General features: G+C 38.6%; 1 protein-coding gene across 3 annotated transcripts in view; it reads left to right on the top strand.

The window, feature by feature from the left end:
• Positions 1-254: 254 nt before the first annotated feature.
• The window catches only part of tsnax (translin-associated factor X), a 68,685-nt gene continuing 50,378 nt past the window's right edge, over positions 255-18,561 (top strand). The window contains exons 1-4 of one of the 3 annotated variants that reach the window (XM_072559634.1): positions 255-561; positions 10,003-10,107; positions 14,312-14,426; positions 17,249-17,379. In XM_072559634.1, the coding sequence (XP_072415735.1) occupies positions 10,032-10,107; positions 14,312-14,426; positions 17,249-17,379 (322 nt within the window). In that variant the 5' untranslated portion in view covers positions 255-561; positions 10,003-10,031. Of the gene's footprint in view, positions 562-9,983; positions 10,108-14,311; positions 14,427-17,248; positions 17,380-18,561 lie in introns of those variants that run through there. The other 2 variants (XM_072559623.1, XM_072559614.1) reach the window with 2 other exon arrangements.

An 18,561-nucleotide genomic window follows, 5' to 3' on the forward strand; every position in this document is an offset into this window, starting at 1 on the left:
TTACATTTAAAAGACATCTGGATAGGTATATGAATAGGAAGGGTTTAGAGGGATATGGGCCAAGCGCTGGCAAATTGGACTAGATTAATTTAGGATATTTGGTCAGCATGGACAAGTTGGACCGAAGGGTCTGTTTCCAGGCTGTCCACCTCCATTGGCACTGTGACACTACATTTCCCAGTGGGCAGTGCTGCTGCAGTATTGCTGCTGTTCTCTTAGTCTCCTGATCTGAATGCTGGTGACTAGTGGTGAAGTGAAACAATCCAGCTAAGATTTGCTTCCATGCAGCCACTAATTTTATTGTTCCCGATTTCACATCGAAATCCAGCACATGAAAATTATTCTGACTGCACTGTGGAATTGAAGGTGGTTCAGGAATGTGGATAGATACCTACAGGCTGAGCTTTGTGCTGCAGGGACCCGAGACGGTTTGAGGTTCCCGGCGTGGACTGTGTGTGTTTGTGTGTGTGGGGAGGCCAGGCCGGAGTGAAGTTGGATCAGCAAAGCATCTTGATTCCTTGGGGCAGCCGAGATGAATAAAGAAGGTAGTTTCATTTCGAGGTCGGGCACTGTTACGCACAGATATCTTAATAACCATTGTCGTTTATACAGCAACTTTAGTTTAATCATAGATCATATGGTAAAACATACAAGGTGCTTCCACAGAGAAAAAAAATAACGGAGGGACCTTTCAGAATATAAGGATTGTGTTGGACAAGAAGAAACAGCGATAGAAAGATAGAGGGGTTTAGAACCTGAGTTAAGGACCAAGGCAGTAGAAAGCACGGTTCTAAGGTTGAGATGATTAAACTGAGAGATGCTCGAATTATAAAAGAATGCAGAGATTTCAAAATCATGATTTGGAGGGGCCGGTGTTGGACTGGAGTGGACAAAGTTAAAAGTCACACAACGCCAAGTTGTAGTCCAACAGGTTTATTTGTAATCATCAGCTTTCAAAGTGCTGCTTCTTCAGATGATTTTGAAGGGTTGTAATGCTGGAGGAGATTATATGTTGAGAGAGGTGATAAGATTTGAAAACAAGGATTAAATTTTTAAAATGAAAGTTGTTCGGCTGGGACAAAGAATCTAAACATGAAGGATTAATGGCAGTATAGAAATTGGGACTCTGGCAACTGAGGTTTATGAGTTCAAGTTTATGGAAGGTAGATTACGGGAGGCTGTCTTGAAACAAAATAAGGATCAGTAGTGATGGTCGGTAAATTCCTGGGAAAGATTCAATCACGGAATGACTGATGAGAGAAAAATCACAAGGAGACTGGACAAAAACTGCTTCTTTAATCAGAACTTGCTTCTCTTCCATGCTTGCCGTCTACTAGCACCAGCAAACCCTCTGTGCTGCGCTTTTCTGGAGTCTCTCTTCCTACCAAAGTGTGTTCTATCAAATACCAGCTGCAAGTTTTTGTTCATTCACACAACCTATCAACAACCCATTGCAGATTCCTATGTCTCCAAGGAATGCTCTTTCACCTATGTTTATGTTGTCAGAGACATTATGTTCTGCCCCCTCCTCCCAAGTCATTAATATGTCTCCTTGTTTGAATAAATAATTTGGGGCCTAGGATCCTTATGGCATTCTACTATCTTTGTTTTTCCAACCTGTAAAAGCCCCATTAATCCTTACTCTGCCTTCTGTTTGTTAACCAATCCTTTATCCATACCACTTAATTCTCAATACAGTTGAAGCTTTTATCTTGTACAGTAGCCTTATTGAATTAAATGCCTTTTGGAAATATCAATTAACATGGGAGCCAGAAAAGAAAATTGGATGCACAGTTATTTGTTGGTTATAAGATCAAGGAAATAGGTGGTGGGTCTTATGGAAGGAATGAGGGAAAATGTTAACAGAGAAACTGGCATCAGAAAAAGATGCAAGCTAAGAACTGGGGTGGAGCAGAGCAGGACTTTGAAGGAAGTTTGGCCTAGGGTCTATAGGATTGAAGGGGTATGACAGAGATATCTGAAAACTTAATGATTAAGATGTCCAAGAAAAAGTAGGGTAAGGATGGAGAGTGATATCAAAGTGTGGTCAGAGATGGTCTTATCTGTTATAACACCACATGAGATGGAAAGGTCAAGGAAGTGTCTGTGAATAAGACTGAACATATTAATTAATAATTAGAGTGGACTGTTTGGCCCATGGCTCACATACTTCAACTTCACTCTCTTGCCTGCTGTCCATATCCTTTCATTAACTATCAAAAATCTGCATCTGTCTTAAATATGTTCAATGATAAATATCACAACTTTCTGGGATAGACAATTCCAAACACTCAATCCTCAGAGTGAAGAACCTTTGCTCCTCTCACTCTCTCAAGTAATTTGACTGCTTACTCTGAAGCTATGTGGCTCCATTCTTGACTTCCCAGTTAGATGAAGAGACCAAGACTGTTCAGAACTTTGACCATATCAGTGAGGTCCCCCCTCATTCCTCTGCATTCCAGAGAGTGCAGGCCTAATTCACTCAGCTCCTCAATGTAGAACAACCCTCTCAGGAACAAATCTAATGAACCTTCATTATAGCATATTGAAGGGATGTATATTTTTTCTTCAGACATGGAAACTAAAATTTCTCCCTGGTGTGTTCTTACGAAAGGCCTGTACAATTGTAACAAAACATTTTTGTTCTTGTACTCCCAGATCTTTGCATTAAAGGCCAACATGCCATTTACCTTCTGAATTGCTTGCAGTATCTGCATGCTAAGTTTCTCAATGTCATTTCATGCCTTTGAAAAATATTCTTTACAGCCTCTTCATAGCAGCGTCACAGCTTATAGTTAGTCTGTCAATGTCATTTAATGCTGAAAAAGTGTTGCTGGAAAAGCGCAGCAGGTCAGGCAGCATCCAAGGAGCAGGAGAATCGACGTTTTGGGCATAAGCCCTTCTTCAGGAAACGTCGATTCTCCTGCTCCTTGGATGCTGCCTGACCTGCTGCGCTTTTCCAGCAACACTTTTTCAGCTCTGATCTCCAGCATCTGCAGTCCTCACTTTCTCCAATGTCATTTAATGCCTTTGAAAATTATTCTCCTTTTCTTAGTGATTTTTGAGAAGATTGTAGCTCAGGTTGATGATAAGTCTGTAAGTTAGCTCACTGAGTTTGAAGGTTTGTTTTCAGCTGTTTCGTCACCATTCTAGGTGACATCATCAGCGCTTCACCAGAGATTTTCACTGATAATGTTACCTAGTGATCCTTGTGATGTCCCATTAGCTACAGTCTGCCAATTTGAAAATGCCCTGTTGATTCCTATTGACTGGTCAACAAACAAGAAGGAATCTTCCAGCTATGCAACAGATTCCAGTCCTACCTGCCTCAGAAATGTCATGTCCAAATAGGTTGATTAAAAATACATTTTTTTTCTAACCCAATTAAGTCTTCATCTTTTGTGTGGCAATGTCTGGAAAGCCTTTTGGAAATCCAAGTACATTATATCAACTGGTTCCTTTTTTCTTCTTTACTAACTACATCGGCAATTCTGTAATGACTTGTCAAAATTTGATTCCCCTTATAAAACCACATTCATTTTAGCTGATTGTTCTCAGAAAATCATAGTTAACATCCGTAGTAATTGGTATGATACTAGTGATTTCCTAATGACTATGATCTGCTGAGTAGCTTGTAATCTTTCATTTTCTCTTCCTCCTTTCTTGAATAGCAGTAATACAATTCACTGCCCATTCAAGAATCTGAGAAGTTTTGGAAAACCTTTCTCACCACCTCCTTTATCTCTGCTGCTACTTCTTTTGGAACACTTGAATGTAGACCATTAGGGTCCGAGATTTTTTGGCTTTCAGTCCAATGAAAATTTTCCAATTATTTTTCTCTGTTGATGTTAACTAGCTTAGGATCCACACACTTATTTCCTCCACAGTTACCCCTGTTTTCTTTCTGGAATGTAGGTCGTGGCTTCACCTCTGAAGGTAGACACTATATTTGTTCAAATTCTCTGCCATTTCCTCATTCCTCATGTTAATTTCTCCTTTCACTGTCTGTAAAGGACTAACAATTATTTTAGCTACTTTCTGGAGTTTGCACGTTCTCCCTGTGTCTGGGTGGGTTTCCACCAGGTGCTCTGGTTTCCTCCCTTCAGTTCTTTTCAACATTACAAGCACACCATAAGACTATAAGACTCTTCTTTTAATCCAATATTATCCTTAACTTTCCTAGTAAACCACAAATGGATCTATCTTGTTGAGTTTTTGTATTTTTAATAGACTGTATTTTAATTGAATATTTGTTTCTCACTCTTTATTTAACATTATACTTTTTACACAATTTAATGTCATCAACCTTGGCCAACTCTGCTCCCACATCTATGTAAAAAATTAGTTTTGTTTACTTTTAGGATTTTTGTTTTGATTTGGAGTACAGAAGTTTACGAAAGTAATATGGAATTTACTATTGTCATCACTGAGTTTTGAGAAGATTTGTAGCTCAGGTTGAGGTTCTGGATGTAAGTTTTACATCCAGAGTATTATCATTTTTCCCAGATTACTAATTAAACCTAACTCATTGCAAAGTACCGGATCATTGATAGCTTTATCCTTAGCTGGTTCCACTAAATATTGTTGCAGTAAACTATCATAGAGCCACACAGCATGGAAACAGACCCTTCAGTCCAACTCATTCATGTCGACCATGTTTCACACACTAAACTCGTCCCATTTGCCTCTATGGAATTGGGTCACAGATTAGCCACAGGGCTAATGAGAGAACAGGATTGAAGGGAGTAAAAAGTCTGCTCCCTCGCTGTGGTCCTGTGTATTGTTTGGTGGTGCTGCAGACTGTTCAAGACCCTGAGCTAACATGTCTCAAAAAGTAGTTAAATGATGAAAACTTTTTCAGATTCACACCTGTTGCAAATACAGATTGTTCTGAAGTCAAGATTCTTGGTGCATCCAATGAGACTAAAATGTTTTACAAAGCTGAATTGTAATCTCCCTTTGGGCCCTTTATTACAATGGCAAATAACATTCAAATACAGCTGAGAAGTACTGTATCTTGTGCCCTTGCATGGTCAGTTCAGGGAGCCCTGGATGGTCAGCGACAAGACATGTAACTTACTGCCAGTCCTTCATGACTGAAGATGGGTACGATCTTGACCTTGGTGTCTGCCATTCAACAACTTTAGTTTGTTGGAATGAAAATCATTGAAAAGTTATGTTTAAGATGAATACACTTGAATGGAAGATATTCAACTGAAGGAGCTGCAGAATAACTACTACAGAACAATATAGTGGTCACAAAACTCGTTGGGGCAATTACGACCAATCACAAGACAGATGCAGAGGAAAAGGATATAATTCATGTTTCAGGGCTACTGTGGCACATGGGCAGCATTCCTACCTCTGGGCAAGGAGGTCCAAGTTCCAGTTTCTCCTGCCCTGGATATGTGTCATAATACATCCAAGGCAGGTTAATTAAGAATAATTGGAACTTCCAGTCTTGAAATTGCAAGTTAATCAAATAACAAGATACAAACTTATATCCATGTCTCATCCACATTGTTGAAACCACAATAAGTCGATAAAATAGTCAAATTCATACAGCATCTCTCATGTAGCACTAAATATCGTGATAGCATTCTACAAATTCATCTTTCAAATTACCTTTGCCAGTTTGATTTCCCCTGTCTACATGAATATATAAGTTTTCTGAAAAATAACAAAATAAACAATGTAATAATTGATTTGTTTTGTTGATTTAAGCATCATGGCATTTATTGCACATTCCTAATTGGAAGATGATGATTTGCTACTTTCTTGAACTGTGAAGATGAAGGAGTGATGATCTGGTTTCAAGTCAGAATGGTGAATGACTTGGAGGGGTACCATTAGGTGTTAATGTTCTCATGCTTCTGCTTCCTTAGGTGGCTGCAATTCCGTGTTTGGAAGGTGCAGTTAAGGAGTAACTTTTGTCTTTGTTCTCTAGTGGATGTTGCTGTTGCTGTTGCTGTCTGGCCAGCATTTATTGCCTGTCTCGAGTTGTCCTTGAGAATGTGGCGGTAAGCCACCTTCTTGAATCGCTGCAATCCATGTGCTGTAGGTTGACCTACAATGCCCTTAGGAAGGGAATTCCAGGATTTTGGCCCAGCAACAGTGAAGGAATGGCACAATATTTCCAAGTTAGGATGGTGAATGGCTTGGAGGAGAACTTGCAGATGATAGCGTTCCCATATATCTGCTGCCTTTGTCCTTATAGGTGGAAGTGGTCATGGATTTGGAAGATGCTAATTAAGGATCTTTGATGAATTTCTGCAGTGTGTCTTGCAGATGGTACACACTGCTGCTACTAAGTTTCGGTGGTGGAGGGAGTGGATTTGATGCCAATCAAGTGGGCTGATTTGTCCTGCATGGTGTCAAGCTACTTGAGTGTTGGAGCTGCACTCATCCAAGCAAGTAGGGAGTATTTCATCACATTCCAGACTAATGCCTTGAAGATGGTGGGCAGGCTCTGGGGTGTCAGGAGGTAAGTTACGTACCTAACCTCTGACATGCTGTTGTAGCCAATGTATTTATATAGTGAGTAACCTGGTAAACAATAACTGCAAGGATTTTGACAGAGGGATGGTGAATGTCAAGGGGTGGTGGTTAGATTCTCTTATTGATGATGGTCATTGCTTGGCATTTGTGTGTCATGAGTGTTACATTCCACTTGTCAGCCCAAGCTAGATTTTGTCCTGATCTTATTACATTTGAACATGCTTCAATATTTGAGAATTTACAAATGGTGCTGCAATTCGTGCAACCATCAGCAAACATCCCCACTTCTGACCTAATGATAGAGGGAAGGTCATTGATGAAGCAGCTGAAGACAATTGGGCTTCGGCACTACCCTTATGATCTCCTGCACAGATGGTCTGGAGCTGAGATGAATGGCCTCGAATAAGTAAAACCATCTTCCTACGTGTCAGATATGACTTCAACCAGTGGAGACTTTGCCCCTCGATCTCCATTAATTCTAGGGCTCCTTGATTCCACACTAAATCGAATGAGGCCTTGATATCAAGGGCTGTCACTCTCACCTTACCTCTGGAATTCAGCTCTTTCATCCATTTTTGAGCCAAGGCTGTAATGAGATCAGGTGCTAAGTGGCCCTGGTGAAGCCAAACTAGGCGTCACTGAGTAGGTTATTGCCAAGCAGGTGCTGCTTGATGGTACTGTTGATGACACTTTCTATCACTTTACTGATGATCGAGAGTAGACTGATAGGGCGGTAATTGGTTGGGTTGGATTTGTCCTACTTTTTGTGCACAGGACATGCAAGGGCAATTTTCCACACTGTCGGGTAGATGTTATTCTTGTAGCTGTAGTGAAACAGCTTGACTAACAGTGCAGCAAGGTCTGGAGCAAAAGTCTTCAATACTATTTTTGGAATGTTGTTAGTATCCATGCCTCCAGCCATTTCTTGATATCACGTGGAGTGAATTAAATTGTCTGAAGGCTGGTATCTTATGCTGGGGTTTGTGGAGGAGGCTGAGATGGATCATCCGCTGTGCAATTCTGGCTGAAGACTTTGGCCTTATCTTTTGCACTGATGTTCTGGGTGCTTCCATCATTGGGGTTGGGAATATTTGTGGAGCTGCCTCTTCTAGTGAGTTGTTTAATTGTCCACCATCATTCAAGACTAGATGTGGCTGGACTGCAGAGCTTAGATCTGAGCCATTGGTTGTGGGATTGCTTAACTCTGTCTCTTGCTTGATGCTTATGCTGTTTGGCATGCAAGCATTCCTGTTTGGTAGGTTAATCAGATTGACAGTGAATATTTAGGAATGCCTAATGCTGTTCCTAGCATACCTTCTTGCAATCTCCATTGAACCAGGGTTGATCTCTGACTTGAAGGTATTGGTTGAGTTAGAGATATGTCTGATATTGTGTTGGAGTAGAATTCTGCTGTTGATGGCCTAAAGCACCTCTTGGACGCCCAATCTTGATTTGCTAGATCTGTTCAAAATCTGTCTCATTTAGCATAGTGATAGTGCCACATAACACGGAGGGTATTCTCAATTTTAAGACTTCATCTTAACAGGACTGTAAGGGACATTACCATGATTGTAATGCTAAAAAGTTAGTAAACCCAGATGCTCATGGGAACTGGTAGAATTTACCTTCAGTTAATTAATAAATCTGGATGAAATTATTGGATCAGATTAATATAAAATTCCATCTGACTCACTAAAGTCATGGAGATATACAGCACGGAAACAGACCCCTCAGTCCAACTTGTCCATGCCGACCAGATATCCTAACTTAATCTAGTCCCATTTGTCAGCACTTGGCCCATATCCCTCTAAACCCTTCCGATTCATATACCTGTCCAGATGTCTTTTAAATGTTGTAATGTACCAACCTCCGCCACTTTTTCTGGCGTCTCATTCCATACACAGACCACCTTCTGCATGAAGACATTGCTCCTTAGGTCCCTTTTAAATCTTTCCCCTCTCACCCTAAACCTATGCCCTCTAGTTCTGGACTTTCTCACCCTTGGGAAAAGACCTTCTCCATTCACCCAATCCATGCCCCTTATAATTTTATAAACCTCTATAAGATTTCTTCTTCCCCCGCCCCGCTGTCCCCCCCACCGAATAAAAATGACTGCCTTTACCTGGTCTGGTTTACACATGGCAACAGATTATGGTTGACTTAACTGGTCTCTGAAACAGCCAGGAAACCAGTAATTATGACAAACCACTATAGATTGCCTTTGTTGCAAGTTCCAGTCATTTCTTAATATGAATACTGTGTCCAACAGTATATGTAAACTATTCCCAAACTTTATTCTGTCCCTTGTATTGCTAATCTCCATCTATCCTGATCCTACTCCCAGATCATAAGTCAGGATCCTTTTTCAGTAATATTCTGTGTCATCCTTTTCCATCAGTCTGCCTTTTCATAATGATGTATATACAGTGATATTTATTTCTCATCCTTAGTGGTCATAAAGCCTTATTTCTTTAGTGGTGATTAGATCAAAACCGTTTATTTGTATTTGCGCTGCTAATTCATCCAACCTTTTACAAGTACTTTACGCTTTCAGATAAAAAGCCTTCAATTTTATTTCTGATACAATTCTTTGCTGTATATCATTCACAAGCGCTATCCCTATCCCTTTCAATTCCCTTGCACCATTGCCTTGACATGTTTGTTTTGTTTAGATTTAAGGGGAATGGTGGTTGGGAGAGCAAGTGAAAGCATGAATTAAGGTAGAGATTGAGTTCACGGAGGAGGAGAAGTCATTTTGTGCAGTCTTTGAGACAAGAAAGTAGTGAAAATCTCTCTGAGAAACTTTTTGTGACATTTTCCTGTCACACATTAGTATCTGCCATTATTACAGATAGAGGTTTTGAGACGCTGACGAAAGCAGGATAAATATTGTAATAAATGGAGTTTCCAATAGTCCATGTTTGAAGGGAGGCTAGCTGACCTTCATTCTTAGATGGAGATTGTGGTGGAGCCTAGAATAATAAACCATGTAAATAGATCCTTTGCTGTGTTGCTCGAGTCTTGAATGGTGGTGGATAATCGAACTACTCACTAAAAGAGACAGCTCCATGAATATCCCCAACCTCAAAGGCACACTAAAAGTATTTTTATTCCATCAATGTTTGTCATCCATTCCTGCACCAATTAAGAATGTACTAATACTATTCTTATACAAGTAGAGTACGATAAAACTATTAATACACCACCAGTCTAAACACATTACACTTATCAAGGGGATTGCAAAGCTATTCTTGTAATAGTTGGGCATTCTGTATTAAGTTTTATTGTTATAAATGATAATGCAAATTAAAATAATTGAGTTGCAACCAGCCATTAGATTAATCAATACTTTTGCATTATTATCTGATGTCTAAGTTGACATAAAATGCAGAGCTTGCTTTCCTTCATGATTAAAACACATCAATTCTTGATTTTGTTTAATGTTTATGATGTGTTAAACTGAACAATTTGTGTTCTGAAAGGCGATGGTTTCTTTGAGTTCAGGTGGATTCCGAAAACGAAAACATGATAACATGCAGCCTCGTAACCGAAAGGAGGAAAGGGAAAGCAAAGTAAATCCAGCCTCTCCAGTGTTGTTATCCTTTAAATGTAAGTAATTTACTTGTATACCAATGTTATTGTTATCTTCATCCCATTTTTAGGTCATTCCATTTTTAGGCATCCTGAAGCTATTCTGAGTATAGCTGTACTGAAGTGACTAACATAATGAGAACATACCCAGGAATAGATTAGAAATAGCAAAAGGAAGCCAAAATAAAAACCAAATTGAAAATTGACTTAGATATGAATTCAGAGATGGAGTGACAAGAAGTATGAAACATGAACTAATTCAATGGTTGAAGAATGAAATCTAAACAAAGATATTACAAATTTATCATAAATCTAACACATCACTGTTTGCTCTTGCGGTTCTGTTGCTCTCTTGAAGATTTCAGCCTTTTTTCAGACGTTTGTGCAGGCCCAACCATTCTGTTGCATTGCACCAAATTGGAAGTCTTGATAGTGTCAGAAAATTCTATAATCATAATTCAGCCCAATTGTCTCCTTACCAAATGTCCTAATTTGTACAAAAATTCCTTGATGTCTTGCAGGAGTAGAAATATTAATTTGTGTAATGATTGAGACCAGCTAAATTAAAATTCTGCTTTTATTTTTTGAGTAGAGGAGTAGGGCCTGTTTCATTGAATGTATACGCAACTTTTGTTAATGTGAAATTAAAGCAAAATATGTCTCTCAAAATTTGACATGAAGTGGGAGGTGATCTATATTATGTTGCATTCTTCTGGTTCCTGATAAAACTAAACCAGTGCAGCCACTTTATGGTGTCATAATCTAACACTAACCAGACCTTATGGATACTCCAAAGGAGAAAGTAACACATGATGAGAATGCCAGTGGATTGGTTTAGTTTGTGATAATTGAGTTTTTTTTCTGTTGTGGGGCGAGGGCAACCTGCTTCAACTGTGTCATTAGAGATTTTTATCACCGGTGTTAAAACAAACATTTACAGAGGATTAGGAGAAAGTGAGGACAGCAGATGCTGGAGATCAGAGTCAAAGAGTGTGGTGCTGAGAAAGCACAGCCGGTCAGGCAGCAAGCAAGGAGCAGGAGAATCAACGTTTCGGGCATAAACCCTTCATCTAATTAATAATCTCACAGAATATGAGCAATCCTAGCCGTTTCTAGAAGAGAGTTAAATCTGTTACTGTGTGATTGGAATAACTTATTTGGAATATTTCATGGTTAAATACTAGCTTTGGTAGATAACACTCACGTCCAAATCTGAATGTTGGGATTCAAATCCCATTCCAAGTGATAACCGAGAAAAGTCTAGGTTAATATACCAATGCAGTACTGCTGGTGTGCTGTATTGTCAGAGGTACAATTTTTCAGAGTAAACTTTTAACTGAGACCCCATCTATCTCCTTAGTTGGATGTGAAAGATGCTGTGCAATTTTTTTTTTAAGAAGAGCAGGCGAAGTAACCCATAGTAAACTGGCCAATATTTTTCTGTCACTCAGAATCACACAAATACATTTTCTGGTTATTATCATATGTTTACCATATGCAAATTGGCCAATGTTTTTTCAGCAGCAATGATTGTACTGAACTTCAAAAGAATTGTATTTGCTCAAATGGAATGAAGGACCGCGATAGAAATACAAAACATCTTTTATGTTCTTTCCTACAGGTCTTTGCCTTTGGTTTAACTGTTGAAGGCTGTATTATTTTTGGAATGTCAAAATATCAGTTTTAAGTAACTGCTGGGTCAATTCCTAGCACCATAGTTGTGAAACTCATGATTAATTTGCTTGAGAACATGCTTTGATTATTTTCAAAATAGTGAATTCTCTGTGACATTACTGAAAATGAGTCAGAGGATCAGCATTTTATCATGTGGGTGTGCTGACAGCAACTTCCCTCCTACTCAAGCACGGCTAAAGATACTCCACTTAAATAAGTACTGTCTTCCTGCTATGTGCACGGCCTTTCTTCCCTCACTAGAGCCAATATCTTTTGTATTTGACACTCATTTTTTTCTTTCCTTCCATTTTTCTATCCCTCTTTCTTTTTTCTCAATTTTTTGCCTAATTTCTTCAGCTCCTCCATTGTAACTTTTTCTCTCTACTTCCTTCTTTCTGCTCTTTCTTGCTGGTTGTTGCATTTCTTACATAACTTCAAGGTTCTTCATTGTTTACAAAGTACTTTGTATCATCCAGATACCATGAAAGAGCTGTATATTCTTTTTTGTTTTTGTTACATCTTTATCCATTTGCCCATATGTGTTTGTCCTCCTTTCTTTATATTGAACTGATGACATCCTTGTCTCTGATTCTGAAGTCTGTGTGTTGAAATGCCACAGGACCTGAATAGGTTGTCTTGATTGCCTTTCATTCTGAGGTATGTTGTCAGAGGTGCCATTCTTTGGATATGTGAAGATTCCTTTGTACTATTCATAGAAAAATGGAGTTCTGGTATGATGAAACTGGTCATCACACAAAATGTGTAAAATGCATCAATTGTAAATTCCATGTTTTCATTCATTGCTTGGGAGTTCTTTCTGTATGTAAATAGATTGCTGCATTTGCCCAATAACAGTGATTTGTATTTCACAAGTAGTGAACTGGTTCAGGACTACTTGATTGAAGAAGTGATCAAACACTAAGTATCTACAATATATTACAGTATTTCACCATATTTTCTGATTCACTTTATTTTATTTTCTCATTTGTTGATTTATGTAGGTATGATCACTTAGCGTGTTTGACCAATTATACCATAGGCATTTTGTCATAATGTATGTTTCTCTAATAGTTTATAGTTATATTTATATACTTCTCTAATTTCTATATTTATATATTTCTCTAATTTTTATATTTGTTTGATCAGCATTTATATTTATGTGTGACCATCAAAATTTAAAAACATTAGAAGAACTAATTGAAGCTTTGAAGAAACTGAAAGTAGCTGGGTTTTGCCAAATAACTGAGGTGCTAAAGAAGTGGTCAAGATGGGTCTTAAACTGGAGTGCTGTGTTTAGTGTAAGGCTTGGTACAGGAGTAAAAGCTACTGCTAGGAACAGCTGTTTAAAGGATAGTAAAACAGCTCATTGCTTTGTAAAGATGTCTGCTCATCAAAGAGTTTGCACTGCATTTTGGTAGCAAGCAGTTCAGGTAATTGGTTTTCCTCACAGTGAGTTAATGAGTAAACATGGGTTCATGTTAAGTAGAGTGTTACTTAACAGGTACTCACAATTTCATAGTTACTGCTGCTGGAGCTGTGAAAAGAACATCTGAAATACAAATTGAGACTTCCAGATACTTTATCAATACTTCACCAAGATTCTGAATTCATCTAAGAAGATTAAGTGCCATGGTGCTGTGTCATGATTTGTTCACAAGGAGACAGGATGGTTTGTCGTCAGCATTTGCTAGATGTCTCCTTTGGTCTGGACGAGGAATTGGAGGAGGACATGAAGCCAGGTTGAGTCTGACAACTGCAATACGAGGGAAAGGTGGGATTTGATTTCTCTGCAAATGCAATGTGTTCTTCCTCTTCTGGACCTTCAGTGCTGTATTTGATAATCTATGTGCCCCCTCCGCCGTCTGTTGCTGAGACATCCTGCAATGTCCTGTAATCCATACCTTCGGTAGAAGTGAATGCAAGGACCCCATTTATACTACTGCATGAAAATACATCTAATCAGTGCTTAAATACTAAACGTGTAGATTTCTGATAAGTCATTGTAGGTCCAATTATATTATAATAATCATCAATTATCCCAAAATCTGTGTATTATGTTTGAATTTTCAAACATGTTTTCTTATTAGTGCAGCAATCCTTTAGTAGTTGATTTCAACCTTGGGTAAAGTAACTCCCAAAGTAACTCCCACAGATGCTGGCAAACTTATTGATTTTCTTGAGTACTTTCTGCTTTTAGTCAGATTCCCAACATCTGCAAGATGTTTTAGTGTTGTCCCAAAGTGTCATGTTGTTTTTAAACTGCTATTTTGCAGATGTGGGAAGGTTCTTTTAATTTGTGGTTTGGAGGGAAGAGGCCTTGGTTTCTTACGATTTAAATAACTAGTGCTGTGGAGGTTACCTCTGGTTTCATTCTAAGCCTCTGGGGTCTCTCAGGAAGTGCTTTTCAATATTAGCCAAAATGAATCAAATTGTAGTTTCTGTTCTGTAATAATGACGTTGCACCCTTCATTGAAAATGATAATTCAACAGATGAATAAAAATCATGAATGTAGACCAACTAATTGTTTCCTCATTTTGTTTTGATCAGCTTTCCAAAAGGAGCTAGATGCTAAGCACGATAAATATGAGAGGCTAGTAAAACTTGGTCGTGATATTACTATTGAAAGCAAACGGATTATTTTTCTTCTGCACAGAGTAACCAGGTGAGAAATAACATCTTCATTTAAATATATTTAACTTTGCAATTCAACATATGAAGAGTACTTTTTATGTATAAAGCAGGTCTTTCAAAATGTTGCTATTATGATTTTGAATGAATGTTGTTTGATAAGGACAGAAGTGATATTCCATGTGATACACATTACTGCTGATAGTGTCATCCTGGATCCCTTCTAAAGTCACAAGTATAAATGTTAAGTAAACGGGACGCAGTCATTTATAGTTTAAGGTCTATTAGAACTTTGCTATGCAGTTTATACAGATGGACACCCTTTATCTGAAATCCGAAAAGCTCCAAAGTCGGAAGGTTTTTTTTGTGAAGTTTTTTTCTCATTAACAAGGTTGTTTGGCATGCAAACAGTTAACCCAAGTCGACATCCACTCGATGCATGTCATTCAGATGCAACGTGGTTGGGGTGGCGGGGGGAATGTGGTGCGTGGCCAGGTAGTGGTAGGCCTCAATTCTGTCTCAAGGCCTGTTTTACTCAGTGAGTGTGGTCCTCCGGTAAGATTTTTAAAAATTTCACCATCAAACTGTCACTTATTCTGTAATTCGAAAAATTCTGAATTCTGAAAACCAGCTGGTCCCGAACATTTCAGATAAAGGATTATGCACCTGTACTATCAGTTTAGTCCTCCAATCTTAGGGTTATTTTATGATCATAACAAAATGCAGGATCTGCATGTGTACATGTGTCATTTATAATATTACTTGTAGATCCAACAGTAGGTCAAAGAATACAGTATTTTATGGGAACAGGAACATTATGGGACACGTAAAACATTTGAGTTATTTAGCTGCAGAAGTATTGCTGTGTCTTTTTTTTAATGCTTTACTGTAATTACTCTGTGTTAAAATAAATGCTCAGTCATGGATCTGGCTGCAGATTAGAATCCTGGCTACATTTGTGGGAAGCTGAAAATGTGTTGCTGGAAAAGTGCAGCAGGTCAGGCAGCATCCAAGGAACAGGAGAATCGACGTTTCGGGCATAAGCCCTTCTTCAGGAATGAGGAAAGTGTATCCAGCAGGCTAAGATAAAAGGTAGGGAGGAGGGACTTGGGGGAGGGGCGTTGGGAATGTGATAGGTGGAGGGAGGTCAAGGTGAGGATGATAGGCCGGAGTGGGGTGGGGGCGGAGAGGTCAGGAAGAAGATTGCAGGTTAGGAAGGCGGTGCTGAGTTCGAGGGATTTGACTGAGACAAGGTGGGGGGAGGGGAAATGAGGAAACTGGAGAAATCCGAGTTCATCCCTTGTGGTTGGAGGGTTTCCAGGCGGAAGGTGAGGCGCTCTTCCTCCATCCGTCGTGTTGCCATGGTCTGGCGATGGAGGAGTCCAAGGACCTGCATGTCCTTGGTGGAGTGGGAGGGGGAGTTGAAGTGTTGGGCTCCGGGTTGTTTGGGTTGGTTGGTCCGGGTGTCCCAGAGGTGTTCTCTGGAATGTATGATACCTATAAGTGATACCTGGTTTTAGGATTCCTGACACACTTCTCTGATCAGGGAGAATTGATAATGAATGCAATTTGAGGGTGCATCTTAAAATCTGGAGTTGATCTTGACCTCAGCATGACAAAAGCAGCATTGAATGGGGAGTTAAGTTCTTGTACTGTACACAAGTTTGTAGCCTAGAAGGATGGGACTTTGATTGCCCTTGTCTGTTAGGTTTCCTGACAAAAATCCTCTTTATCTCATCTGATGCCCCTCCTTATAGAATCAGGCATTCTCCACCACTTTCTCAATACATTCCTGCCTTAAAGTATGTCGTATACTATCGGTGAGTTTGATGATTCATATGAACTTTAATAACAAACTTCTAGGTCATACTTGGTTTTAATTTTTTGAAACCCTGGCAGTTGACTGTTGTATCTCAACAATAGCCAAGAAATTTTTAAACTGAATTTACAACTTTTAGATTGAGAACAGGAAATAAATTTTTTATTTACTTTGTTTTCTTGATGTTACTAAAGAAACTGCAGTAATGACAACTGCAGTAATCACATATGTGATCCAATTAAAGATTTTAGGGCATAGTATTTGCTTATGTTTATGACTGAAATATCCGTTTTGGTTCATAAGAAATTCAAATGTCATTTGGACCTGTTTTACAGACTTATTGTGCACCGAATGAATATGAATTTGCAGTACATTAGTCCCATGAACTTGGCTGCTTCTAAAATCAGGGCTTTCTTTTTAGAGTGGAGGCCTGTTTGTTCCATATTGAAATGACTACATCATGTGCATTTCAGGCTTTGTTCTCAATTTGCTAATTTTCAGGCTCTATACTAGTTGAAGCAGCAAACCATAAAGGGAGACTTCTGAAGATTACTTTAAGAATTTGGAGTGCAGTGTTCTCGCACTTCCAATAATGCCACTGCTGGTCAATGCTTGCCCTGTTCCTACATTCCAAGAAAAATAAACTCTAACGATTGGAGTTGATTGTAGAATCACATTGCCGCAAGGAGCGCCATTCAAATTGTTGTTCTGAATCTTTGAAAGGACTAGCCAACCATTTGCACACTCCAACTCACTCATTGTTTTGAATTGAGAAATTTATTCATTACTGAGTGAAAGGCTAGGGGAGAAATAAACATCCCCTTTTTGACAAATAATAAAAACTGAATTTCCCACAACCCAATAGACTGAAATTAATAAAGGTGAAATATCAGACTGAAATGAATAAAAGTCAAATAGTTTGGAATGGTGAAATATCAGATTTGATTTTGTTTTAAATTCAAGTAGAATTTCCATAAATGAAATGAGTGTTTACAAGTGACAGTTAAATATTACATCTAATAATCACTTCTATTCAGTGTGGATGACATTGAAGAATTACTGAATGAGTCTGAGGCCAAATTTCGTGATGTTAGATCAAAGATTCAGCAAATTTCCCAGGAATTGATTGGTGAAGACATGTGCCAATTTCACCGAGCATTTTCTCCAGGTAAGAGGTTAATTTAGTTATATTTTTAACTTTTGATTAGCCATTCATAATGCTTAAACCCAGAATGTAAACCTAATTTGCATGTTCCAAAATATTCTCTGGAAAACTCAGTTATATTAAATGATTTACTGATTGTTTAGTTTATTATCTGAGCTAACTCGTGTATTGGAATATTGAAAACTTTGAATTAACAAATGAACATAATCAGAATATATTATTTTTATTTGGTCAAACATGAAGACAATTAAGTCATTGTATAAATATAAGTTTAATTGATCCATTGAATTTTAATTCTGCCATCAAGTTGTTCAGGAAAGCTCAAAATCTTTGTAGGTCACAGGATTAATTGTCACATAACAACAATTGTTGTAAACGAGGACCCCAGAAATGAGAGAGTAACCTCTAAAATAGCACATGCTAACAACTTACTGTTCAGGCCTAGTAACTCACTTGTATTTCAAGATCAACTTGGCTATCTTGTAGCCCAACATATCAACAAAAATCAGTCAACAGACATCAATTACACATCTTGCAAATCAACTGCTGCATATCAGCAAAGATAAACTGCAGTGTCAGTGTCTGGTGATGACAAAAAAATGAGCATTCTATTATTACTAGCTACATCACATATCCACAAGCCACTTATAGGAAAACAAAACCCTTGAGCAGTTGAGATTATACCAAATTCTATTTGTATGAACAAATAGAATATCTGATGATAAAACAACTTTAAATAATCTGAAGCTTGTTGGTCTTTATGCTGTTAAGAAAAATGTGGCTGAAAGAAGTTTGCCAGCTTGGATTGGACATAATATAGAGTTATAGAGATGTATAGCAAGGAAACAGACCCATCAGTCCAGCTAGTCCATGCCGACCAGATATCCTAACTTAATCTAGTCCTACTTGCCAGCATTTGGCCCGTGTCCCTCTAAACCCTTCTTTTCAAAACTCATCCAGATGCCTTTTAAATATTATAATTGTCCCAGTCTCCACTTCCTCTGGCACTTATTCCATACACACACCATCCTCTGCCCCTTAGGGAAAAATTGCCCCTTTGGTCCCTTTTATATCTTTCCCCTCTCAATCTAAATCTATGCTGTCTAGTTCTGGATTCTCCCAACCCAGGGAAAAGAACTTGTCTATTTACCGTATCCATGCCCCTCATGATTTTATAAACCTCTC

The sequence above is a fragment of the Chiloscyllium punctatum genome, chromosome 3 (genome assembly GCF_047496795.1).
Source record: "Chiloscyllium punctatum isolate Juve2018m chromosome 3, sChiPun1.3, whole genome shotgun sequence".
NCBI lineage: Eukaryota > Metazoa > Chordata > Chondrichthyes > Orectolobiformes > Hemiscylliidae > Chiloscyllium > Chiloscyllium punctatum.